At 46.5% G+C, this 11197-nt stretch overlaps 2 protein-coding genes across 2 annotated transcripts; one reads left to right on the plus strand and one right to left on the minus strand.

Moving 5' to 3' along the window:
* Window positions 1–3759: 3759 nt before the first annotated feature.
* Window positions 3760–4005, plus strand: DACRYDRAFT_47551 (uncharacterized protein; the record flags this gene model as incomplete). Its single annotated transcript, XM_040774765.1, has 1 exon — window positions 3760–4005. A coding segment is annotated over one exon (246 nt), but the record flags the coding sequence as incomplete, so codon positions are not given.
* A 1149-nt stretch (window positions 4006–5154) lies between these two features.
* On the minus strand, window positions 5155–8188 carry DACRYDRAFT_104477 (uncharacterized protein; the record flags this gene model as incomplete). Its single annotated transcript, XM_040767933.1, has 5 exons — window positions 5155–5327; window positions 5383–5610; window positions 5852–5942; window positions 5998–6171; window positions 7907–8188. 5 exons carry the CDS (start codon window positions 8186–8188, stop codon window positions 5155–5157), a joined length of 948 nt encoding a protein of 315 aa, XP_040631489.1.
* Window positions 8189–11197: the final 3009 nt, after the last annotated feature.

An 11197-nucleotide genomic window follows, 5' to 3' on the forward strand; every position in this document is an offset into this window, starting at 1 on the left:
GTCAGGTGATCAGGTCATATGACCAAGGATGAGGTCATATGAGGTCATGCACAGCCATGCACAGCAGGTCACCTGACCATCCAATCCTTCCAGCAGGTTCCAGCACATGCCAAGGTATACCAGCTACTTCCATGTCATAAAGGCTTAGTCATGTCTCTTGACCAAGCAATGAGCTGGTGCCCTGACACACTCACAGTTACTCTTGCTGAAACCCTGGTTCAAGTTCCCAGCAAGGTCCTGGTGTCAGCATGTCCTCTGTTCAGCAAGGTGCTCAAGGAAGCCTATGGCAAGAAACTGATTATCCCAGATGTGATACAGGTGACCAAAGTACAAGATGGTGAGGCTCCAATATACCAGATTGAAGGCATTTTGGAAGACATGGACGGGTTATTGGTTGGCAAAGATATGGTCCCCCTCCAGCAGATCGACTGTTTAATTGGTGACTATGACACTCCCATACCCTGTATCCTTGATGGCAGCTCAGGCATTGTTGGCATCAGCAAAAAGTGTTGCAAACAAATCAGGCTTGCATACACCCTGGTCAATGGATGGTGCAGGGAATCTGCCAATGGTTTGGTTGATCAACTTCTTGGACACATCCCGAATTTACACATCAGCATCTCTGGTCTCAACTTCTATGTCCTCCCAAACCTGCCTTTCCACCTGCTCCTCAGTCACCCATTCCATGTCCTCGCCTCTTGTGTCACCCAGGATTATATGGATGGAAAACAGAAGATTCAGAACACCTGTCTGAATTCCCACCAGATGATAAACCTATGGACTCAATTGCACCACATGGGAAGAAAATGAGTGGTCCAGGATTTTTAATTTGGGACCATCTTCCCCAGCAAACAGAAGATGGAATGGAAACCTTGATTAATCGGCAATTGTCCTTGAACAATGGCTCTCAGATAGACACTCCGGATTTGGATACCATACCCAACAATACCCATCCTGTATATGCAGCCCAAAAATACAAACCCACAGACAGACACATGAAGCCTGTCTGATGATGACACCCAAAAATGTAAAAATACGGAGACACTTTCCTTCCAACCCTCTTGCTATGCTTCCCCCACTCCCTGATACCCCATCGACCTTTATCCCTGGAAAATGGCTCACTCTGGAATGACTTGAAGAACTGAACATCAACAAATATGGATTCCTTTGGCCCAAAGAAGAAAAACATGTGACATGGGTCCTTCATACCCACAAAAAAGTGTTTGCTTGGAATGGGTTTATTTCACAGTGATTACTTCAACCTGGTCCAAATGCTGACAATTGAACATATACCCTCGCAACAGAAGAATATTCCGGTGCCCCCCGCTTTGTTACCAAAGGTCTTGAAGGCCTTGCAAGACAAATTAAATGTGGGAATATATGAACCCTCCCAATCCTCATACCGATCCTGCTGGTTCTGCATTCTGAAGAAAGACAGATCCCTATGACCTGTTCTGGACCTACAACTGCTGAATGGCATAACAATTTGGGACTCAGCCCTTCCTCCGCTTTCTGAACTGCTAGTTGAATCATACAGCAGATGCTCCATCTACACACTCTTCAATTTCTTTTGCAGCTTTGAACAACACCTCCTGCACCCAGAAAGTCAGGATCTCACCACCTTCCAGTCACTCAAAGGTTCCCTCTGTAGCACCCAAAATCAGATGGGAGGCACAAACAGTGTTCAGATTATGCATGAAGACATCACTTTCCTCCTCCGTGACAAGATTCCCGAATATACAATCCCCTTCATTGACAATGTCCCCATCTGCAGTCCACCAACACAATATGAACTCCCTGGTGGTGACTTCAAATGGCACTCCCAAAATAAGGGCATTCATCATTTTCTGTGGGAACACATGGAAACTGTAAATTGGATACTGACCCACATCAAACATTCTGGTGGAACATTCAGTGGTCTGAAAATGGTTATAGTGGCTCCTGAAGTTGTCATCCTTGGCCAGCGGTGTACCTATGCGGGCCGACAGCCCACACCTTCTAAGGTTGCAAAAATCCGGAACTGGCAGCCATGCAAATCCCTCACAGAAGTCCATGCATTCCTGGGTACTCTCGGAATCCTCCAAATATTCATAAAGGATTTTGCTATGAAAGCCCACCCCTTGGAACATCTCAAACACAAGGGCACAATATTTGCCTGGGGCCCTGAGCACCAAGCAGCCTTTGACCAGCTAAAAGCAGATGCATGTCAGGATGGACTCCTCTGTCCCATTGACTATGAAAGTGACTGTAAGATTATCCTTGCTGTGGATTCCTCAAATATCGGTGTTGTATATGTCCTCTATCAAAATGATGTGAATGGCAAATGGAAACCAGCCTGCTGCAGATCCCTGGCATGGAATGATGTTGAATCCTGATATTCTCAGCCCAAACTCAAACTATACAGCTTATACTGCACTCTCCGGGCACTGCAAGTCTTCCTCATTGGTGCACCCTGATTTATCATTGAAGTGGATGTGTCCTGCATCAAAGGGATGCTAAATAATCCAGACCAGCAACCTGCTGCAGCTCTCAACAGATGGGTTAGTGGGATACACCAATTCGACTTTGATCTTGTCCACATCCCTGCCAAAAAACACACCAATCCAGATGGTCTCTCCCACCATCCCCTGAATTCACTGGATGCTCTGAACCTGCCCAACATAGACCATGAACAATGCCTGGGACTCTTGTACCCCACATACCTCCAATCTGCAGTTGAGGACTCTGCACCAGAAATAGAGATACCCATGACCTCCTCCACTCAACACCTTGATGACACATTGCAATTATCCACCAATACCTTACCGATTTGTTGCTCCCTCTGGACTGGAATACATGGCAGCATACAGCTCTCATCAAACAGTCACTTCAGTACTTCCTTCACAATGGCAAACTGTGTCAACATAATCTCACTGGCTCCCCCCAAATATATGTTCCATCTGCCAAACATCTAGCCCTGCTGAAACAAGCCCATGATGACAGCAGTCACAAAGGCTTCAAGACTGGCCAGGATCCTCCGTCTCCAATTTTGGTGGCCTGACCTCCATGCAAATATTGAATGGTACCTCCATACCTGCCATGCATGTCAGATCCACAGCATTCGGAAGGTCCTCAAACCTCCAACAGTCAATTATCTGGCTCCACTTTTCTCCAAGATCTACTGTGATACCATGAAGATGCCTCCCGCAAAAGGATACACCTGCATTGCTCAAGTCCGCTGCTCCCTGTCCTCATACCCTGAATGGCATCCTTGAAAAACAGAAACCACAATGGCCCTTGCTTTGTTTCTCTTCCATGACGTTATCTGCCACTGGGGAAATATTGCAGAGATTGTCACTGACAATGGATCAGCCTGGGTAGCTGCAGTCAAGGAACTGGAATGATGCTTTGGCATCTGCCACATCTGCATTTCACCATACAACTCTTGCGCAAATGATGTGGTGGAATCCAAACATTTCACAATCTGACAAGCGATTTTGAAAGCCTGTGGAGATAATATTAAGCAATGGCCTGACAAAGCGCCTACTGCATTCTGGGCTGAGCAAATTTCAGTCCAGCATAGCACCAGTCTCTCCCCATATTTCATTGCACATGGTGTTCACTATGGACTTCTAGCAAGCAACATTCCTCATACCCCCACCCAAATTCCCTATGACTGACAAGCTGGCCTACTGCATTTGACAGCTTGAGCATTGCAAGTCCGATTTATCTGATCTCCAGGAGAAGGTTCACCAGGCCTGACTACAGACAGCTGACTGATTTAAGGCAGACCATGAGCACATCCTTGCTGACTACAACTTCCAACCTGGCACCCTGGTCCTCATCTGCAATACTCGCATTGAGAAGGAACTTGACCATAAATCAAGGTCCCAATTTCTTGGTCCCATGGTTGTTGTCACCCATACTGCCAGAGGCAGCTATGTGATTGCCAATTTGGATGGAGCCATTCTCAAAGCCTGCATTGCACAGTTCTGCATTTACCTGTATGTCAGGGAATGTCCCTAAAATCAATTGTGAACAACTACAATTGACAATGATCCAAGTGCAGTCACATGGCATGACACCCCAAACAACAGCTGATACTACAATCACCTGACTCCAGGAAGGACAGATCCCAGAATGTGGGACGTCAGTCATAGATTGTGTGGGACTGACCAAACAAGAGACATAAGGTGCCTGCCCTAAGCAAGCTGTATAGTCAGCCACGGACTTTGCTTCCTTTTTACTTCCATACCTAGACATATATAGAACCCTAGGTATAGCCCCTGTAGCTCTTTAGAGCTAATCCATTCAGGTTTTAAAGATATATTTAAACTATTTGTAAAATGAAATTTATCTTCAAATGTGCTTCCTTTATTCATATTTGAAATTATATTAAAACTTAGGAACCCCAAGGTCCAAAGTCATTAGGTTCTAAACACAAAGCTTTAATCATTCCAAACATGCACATGACACACACACAATCATGCCTGTTGGCTGCCAATCCCCATTCACTCTATAACACCCCTGTTGATCCCTCCATTTGTGAACAAACATTGAGGCTTTGATTGATGTACAACTCACTACTCTCCAATTTGCTCATCACCTGTTTGGTTATTTGATCATCAACGATTGTTGGATCATGTTGCCCTCACACTGTACTACCAGGGATCTGACTGAACCCCCACCCTGCCTGACATTTTGCAGCAAATGTCTGCCAAACTCCTGGAGACCATGAGAGACATCTTGTTGACTACCACAGAGCCCAACCCTGAATAAATAGTGCAGGCCTTATACCCACCAACACATTGAAACAGCATGCACCTTACCTCCTGAATTTGTCACTCATTTTTTTATTTGTTTCCCCAAGATATATCTACTAAGTCCACACAGACTCAGTAGCATGGCAAGAACACAATCCTTACTGGAATACCTGCAATTTCATATGATATGCATGACATCCAAATTACCAAAAGCAAAAAAAAACTGTTGAAGTCACAAGTCTTGAGGCACACTGCAGTAGCATCAAGCAGACAAGATGGATTACCTCGAATTTTGCTTAAGGCAAAATTTGGATCTAAGAGAACACAAGACATGAAAGCACTATGACTATGACTATGAAATGAAAAAAATGAAACAGGAAAAAGAAAACAAAAGAAGAAAGGGAAAACCAATTTACTCAGCCAGAGCCCTCCCCAGGAGAGTCTGGACTTGATCTGCCCAGCTTGTTACTGTGTCCATTGCCTTCTGAGCTGCGTCCACTGCCTTTTGAGCTGTGTGCAGGCTCTTCTGCAGCTTGAGCATCTTGTGCTCTGCCATATGGAGTGGCATGACTGGCAGCTTGACCTCTAAAAAGTTCAGTTAGCATCACCCAAATATGAACTACACAAGGAAAAGACTTACTGGCCTCTGGAAGGCAGGACTGATTTTGCAAAGGGCCAACCAAATCCTTGTCATCTTCCTGCTCATGTTTTTTGGGCTTTGCTGGTGCATAGCTGTGCACTGGCTTCTGCTTCTTCTTGTCGGCAGGCTTTTCAGCAGTTTCTTCAACAGGCTTGGGCTCAGGAGTATCTGGGAGGAAAAGCTGCTCCAGAGGCGCCGAAGGCAGAGCTGCAGCTTTGGCAATACATGCTGAACAAGGAGTCAGTCAAAGTCAATAAAAGTGGGAGAAGAAAAAAGGGTGTACCTATACATGTGCTGCAAGGCTTTTTCGCTGCCTTGCACACTGAGCAAACTGCCTTATTGGCCATCTCCGCAATATCACATTCATGGCATGCCACACCATCTTTGAAAATGGCATGCTTGTGACACAAAGTACATTGTCCAAAATATGCATCAGCACAAGATCAAGAGCACAATAAAGCAGACTGACTCATGCAGTGCTTGGCTGAAAACGACTCCCTTACTGCTTCATCCACTGTTGCCATCAACACCTTTACCAGCGTCTCTTCTGGCATCCACCCCTGTGATATTTTGGTCAGCATCTTCGAAGTGCAAAGAGAAAAATGGCCAACTTACTGCATTGCGGGAATCCTCCTTCATCAGCCTCCCATGTGCCCTGGTTGCAGGCAGTGTCTTATTTGCATCATTGTCCAGGTGTGGCATGACCGGCTTGGCAGGTGTCATCTCCTTCACCTTTGCCTTGCCCTTCTCTGGCTTCACCAGAGGACTGGGCAGGCTCACCAGGGATGTCTATATAATTTGGGTTAGTAAGAGAAATTGGCTCGTGAAAACAGAAAACATGTACCAAAAAACTGGACAACATTGCCTTAAACTCCTTCTCATCATTGTCCTCTTCCTCATCCTCCTTGGGCAGTGCAGACAAGGTGGCCAGCTCCTCTTGCTGGTCAGGCCAAAAAGATTGACCCACTCCTTGGGCAAATCATGGATGAGGGCCTTGTGGGGGCTGTTGAGCAGCAGCACAACCATGTTGCCAAATGGCACAACATCCAAATATTTCACCAAGGGTGAAAATCCGGGATCCCTGGCATCTTCGCACATGCACACAACAATCATGGCAGCTGTCTTCTGCATGGCAGCATGTTCATCCTTTGGCACTATGGCCTTGGCAGCAGACCTGCAGGTGTTGGCTTTGCCATATCAGAGTGGGAGATGAGAGTAAGTGAAGGCAGGGGTTCAGTTGAGATCTGCAGAGACAGGAAAGGCGAAATTTGGTCCCATTTATAGGCACAAGAGCACCTCAATGGAAAACAAAAATGTGCATGGGCCCCACTAAGTGCTGATATGCAGAACACTGTTTCAGCTAGGTGGCACAGATAAACACCACACCAGGCTTCACAAAGCAAGAAATCGGACAATCAGGGTCTCAGGCACCATGTGACTCAATGCAAAAAACCCAGTCAGGGTCCCTCTTGTGGACTTAAGTGGTGCTGCAAGCCACTGCTTAGGGTTTTCATGTGCTGACCAGCCACCCTTAGTGCCAAATGTGCAGCAACCCCCTCTGATATGCCCTTCACCAAATACATCGACACCACCTTTTTACCAGTGCCCCAATATGCAGCCCAATGTCTTACAGCAGAGAGTCTCATGATTGGTTCTTGATAATGCTGCTCTCGCTTAACTCAATATTGGGCAGTGCCACACCATGTTCCTGGCTGTGCAATTATGTCAACCGGGGCCCCACTGACTCATTGAGTCAGTACTCAAGGTTTGGGGGGGATGAACAACCCCACCTCCAGTGGGGTGTGTCAGGCTGGTATTCCTACAGTTATTTTCAGGCCTTAGAGACCGTTGCACAGCACTACGGACCATCACTACATGGACAATGCACCCCAGCAATGAGTCTTAACCCCCCCACAGATATCCAGCATGGTGACTACTATGATTCCCCAGGCAATGGGACCCCTTGGATATTTGGCATGACAACTGCAGGTTTCCTCTGCAACAGGATCAACCCACATGGATATTTGGCATGCCAATGCCTGCCTAGGAGAGGTATCCAGAGACCAGATTAGTATAGAGTACAGTTTTTAGTAGCTAGTATAAGTAGTTTTCAGAAACTCCTGTATCTAGCTTATTCTGTCCCTTATCAGTTAGCATTATACAGATCCGATTATTGGTATACTGGCAGACTTGACTTGACTTAGCAAATTTTGACTTGACTTATCATGACTGGACTGGACAGACACTGAGCTCTGATTATTGCATACCAATTTTTGATAGCTCAGCTGCAGGCTGACTCTGGCATTCCTACTGACTTTCCCCATCTATCCCCTCTTTCCCTAGCAAGTTCTCGCACACCACCCATCAGACCAATATTTCGGACACCTTTTGGGTTGGATCAGCAGTTGATCCCAATGTTGGCCTCCTCATCATCCACACAACACCAACCTTCTCCTCCTGCTTTGCAGTCAATGTAATCTGTAAGAGCAGCAGACAGCAGACAAGTGGCATTCACTGCATTGACCTTGTCCACCTTCTTGGCTCTGCCACTCTTACCCCACTGTACATTTTCCTTGATGTTTGCATCCTCTTTCCCCTTCTCTTTCTTCCCATTATCCTTCTCCTTCTCCTTCTCCTGTGCCCTGCCTTTCCCCTTTCCTTTTCCTTTCATCCCCCTCCTCTTGCCTGCACTGGGGCCAACAGCATCCATCAGCTTGCTATCCACATCCGTGACCATACCAAGAATGCTGGAGACCATCTCCTGTGCATCCCTTATGGTTTCCTCTGACAGGTTGACCTTGCTCATGGCTGAGACTGGAGACGTCACTTCCTCAGCACTGGATGTAGACATCAGAGAGTAGTTACAAGTTGTGAAGATTGAGGCTGAGAGTAAAGGTGATGGATGTGAGTAAAGATGGATGACCTGGGTTGTCCATCTGATGCCTCATGTCTGGGTGCAAAAAGGGCATGCACTTCCAAAGACTGTGCTTCTTCTGCAGCCCCAAGGCCGAGTTGCCAGCACAAATCCAGAGGCGATGTCCAGTGACTGTCAGACAGACATTGGCAATTTTAGAGTGGGGTAAGAGTTGTGAAGCCAGATTTGCAACCCTGTTATCATGTATAGCTGCACTCCAAAGAGAGGTAGCACTGTCTCTAGCACAGAAGCAATGCAATGCATGTCCATTCACAGTTACTCATATGATCCACTGTGCTTGTGGTGGCATATTGCCATATGGATCGAGGGGTTCTTTCTGGGTAACACATCCTACAGGGCAACCAATGGCTCATTCAAGCTCATTGTTCCCTAAATGCCCATTACTGCTTCAATTTCAGTGTTGCCAGTACCAGACATCTTGACAGCAACAAGAAAAACATTAGACACAATTTTTTGTCAGTGAAGCAAGTATTATTGAAATAGCAACTAAAGGCCATAATTGACCACTCAAATCAAGGAAAGCTGGGCACTTGTTCTTTGGCAGAAGCATTTCTGACACATCACTGCAAGGGAATGAGGCCAAGGCCACCTTGTGCCCTGTGCCCCTTCTCCCACTCTTCTCATCATCAAACAACCACCATCGAATTTGAAACTCACATTGTAAGTGTGACTAGGTTGTCTCAGTCTGTCTTATTGCTCAATACTGACTGTCTGAACAGGCTCTTCCACTGCATTTGTTCTTGTATGTCCTAATTGATTCCTGCCCCCAGCCCCCTTATGTCTGACTCTTGCCATAGATGTCAGAATCATGACTATCCTGCCAAGCAACAACACTCAAGCAGGCTATTGCAGGCACTATTATCAAGGAGAAGTGTGTGGAGCAGGCAGAGGTGTATGTGAAGGAGGAGGAGATGCAATTGTTAACAATAACATGGAGGGAGCTCCCCTCCCAGCTTTGCCACTCTTACCCCACTCTAACATTGTCAACTCCGGAGGAGGAGATGTGATTGTGAACAACAACATGGAGGGAGCTCCCTTCTGGGCTTTGCCACTCTTACCCCACTCTATCTCCTGCAATGAGAAGGAGGATTACTGGGATGATCCTCCTATCTATTTTGACATAGCGCCTCCTGCATACAGCATCAAAAGTGTCATCCCAAATAACAGTGCTACTGTCAATGCTGTGGATAGTGAGTTCATCCCTGGTCATTCTGCTTGTGTCCACCAAGCTGTCAAGAAAGGTGCAGATTGCGGAGAAGTTGTGGCTGGTTGGATCTGTGCCATGGGCTTTGCCACAAATATCCTTGTTGATAATGCCATGCATGCATTAATCGGCTGACAGTCCCCCTGTACTATCATATGTCAATGTTTCCTTCCTATGATCCTGTTTCTTGTGAATCATTAGTCTGCAGCTGAAATGATATGCAATTGCTCATTATTCTACACAATGATCCTCAGCAGGTGACTCCTCCTGTTCTGATATTGTGTACAAGATCTCCAGTATGTACATGACAATGATGCTATAGCTGATGTCTTTAATGAGTCCCTGGTCAAGTTCCAATCTTTATTTAGTCTGCATTGCTTCGAAATGGACTGATTGACACCCATCTGGGTTTCAAAGGTTGGCATTGGGCTCAGCGAAGTCATTTCCAGTTGTCCACTCACTGGGGTTCCTGATGACCAGGACAACCTGCACTGGCACCTGGCTCTGGACTCTGGTGAAATGTCTCCTCTGTATATGGGGTGCTGCAGTGGTGTATGCAGCTGCCCCAAGAGGTGAGAATGGCCTTCCTGTTTCCATGATTATGCAACTTACATTCCTGTGGAGGCCACCTTCATCAAACTCTTCTACCCAGTCACAGGGATCTGTCTCTTATGACAAATGAACCAATACACCAAGAGGTTTAGCAATTGTGTCAGATGTTTGGACAGCCAAAGGATTTGCTATTGGCCTGCCCATGTTGGAGACATTACCCTCAGGTGACAGCACCTCAAGCATGACATGCTACAATGGTGAAGTGAGCTTAGGTGGATTATGACCTTACTGATCACTAACAAGAGGTTTGGCAGCTTTGAGGAGGGCATGTGGAATTTGTAAAGTCACATATAATGTTCGGCAGAGTGAATGCTGGTGGGTCATCATTGCTGTCATTGTGGCCAGCAAGGACAGCTTGGCCTCAACAGTAATCCCTATACCCACACCCTTATTGCTAAATGCTGCTGTGTGTTCATCTGCCCTGCTTGCCATCACCATGCTCTTCAGCCCTCATATTACATGTTTCTGGTATGACTCTTTCACCATTCTGTTGCTCTGTGGGGTAAGAGTGGTTAGGCTGCCATGCCAGCCCACAGACATACCCATTTAGATCCTGCAGGTAAGTGACAGCCTCAACTGGTAATGGCAGCAAGGTCACTAACAAATATGTATTAGAGTTCACACTCAGCTCTGATGGGCAGTCAGGGCAGTGTGTGGTCTGTCATGACCACCCACCCAAACATTGGTCACTGATTCGACACCTCATACAGCATGCTGCAACAGCAAAACACATCCACTATGTGAGTGCTAATCTGGCTTGGGCCAAGAGGCCTGTCCCACTTAGATGCACAACATCTAAGCAGGGCATCAAGGTTACCCATGGATGGTCAAGCCCCTTGCAGAACTTGCCAACCAACCTTGTAGAGTATGAGCCTGCTCCCTTCTCTGACAAGCATGGACAACCTGTTGTATTCCACCTTGTGCATGAGAATGCAGACAATATCATGACCATGGAGGAGCTCCAGATGGAGAGGGACAATTCATACCTGGACAAGGTGAAAGATGCAGGCATTGAAAGTGCTGAGGATCATGACTGGTATCAAAGTAAGTTCACTGGCATCCAT

Source organism: Dacryopinax primogenitus (assembly GCF_000292625.1).
Source record: "Dacryopinax primogenitus strain DJM-731 SS1 chromosome Unknown DACRYscaffold_3, whole genome shotgun sequence".
Lineage (NCBI taxonomy): Eukaryota > Fungi > Basidiomycota > Dacrymycetes > Dacrymycetales > Dacrymycetaceae > Dacryopinax > Dacryopinax primogenitus.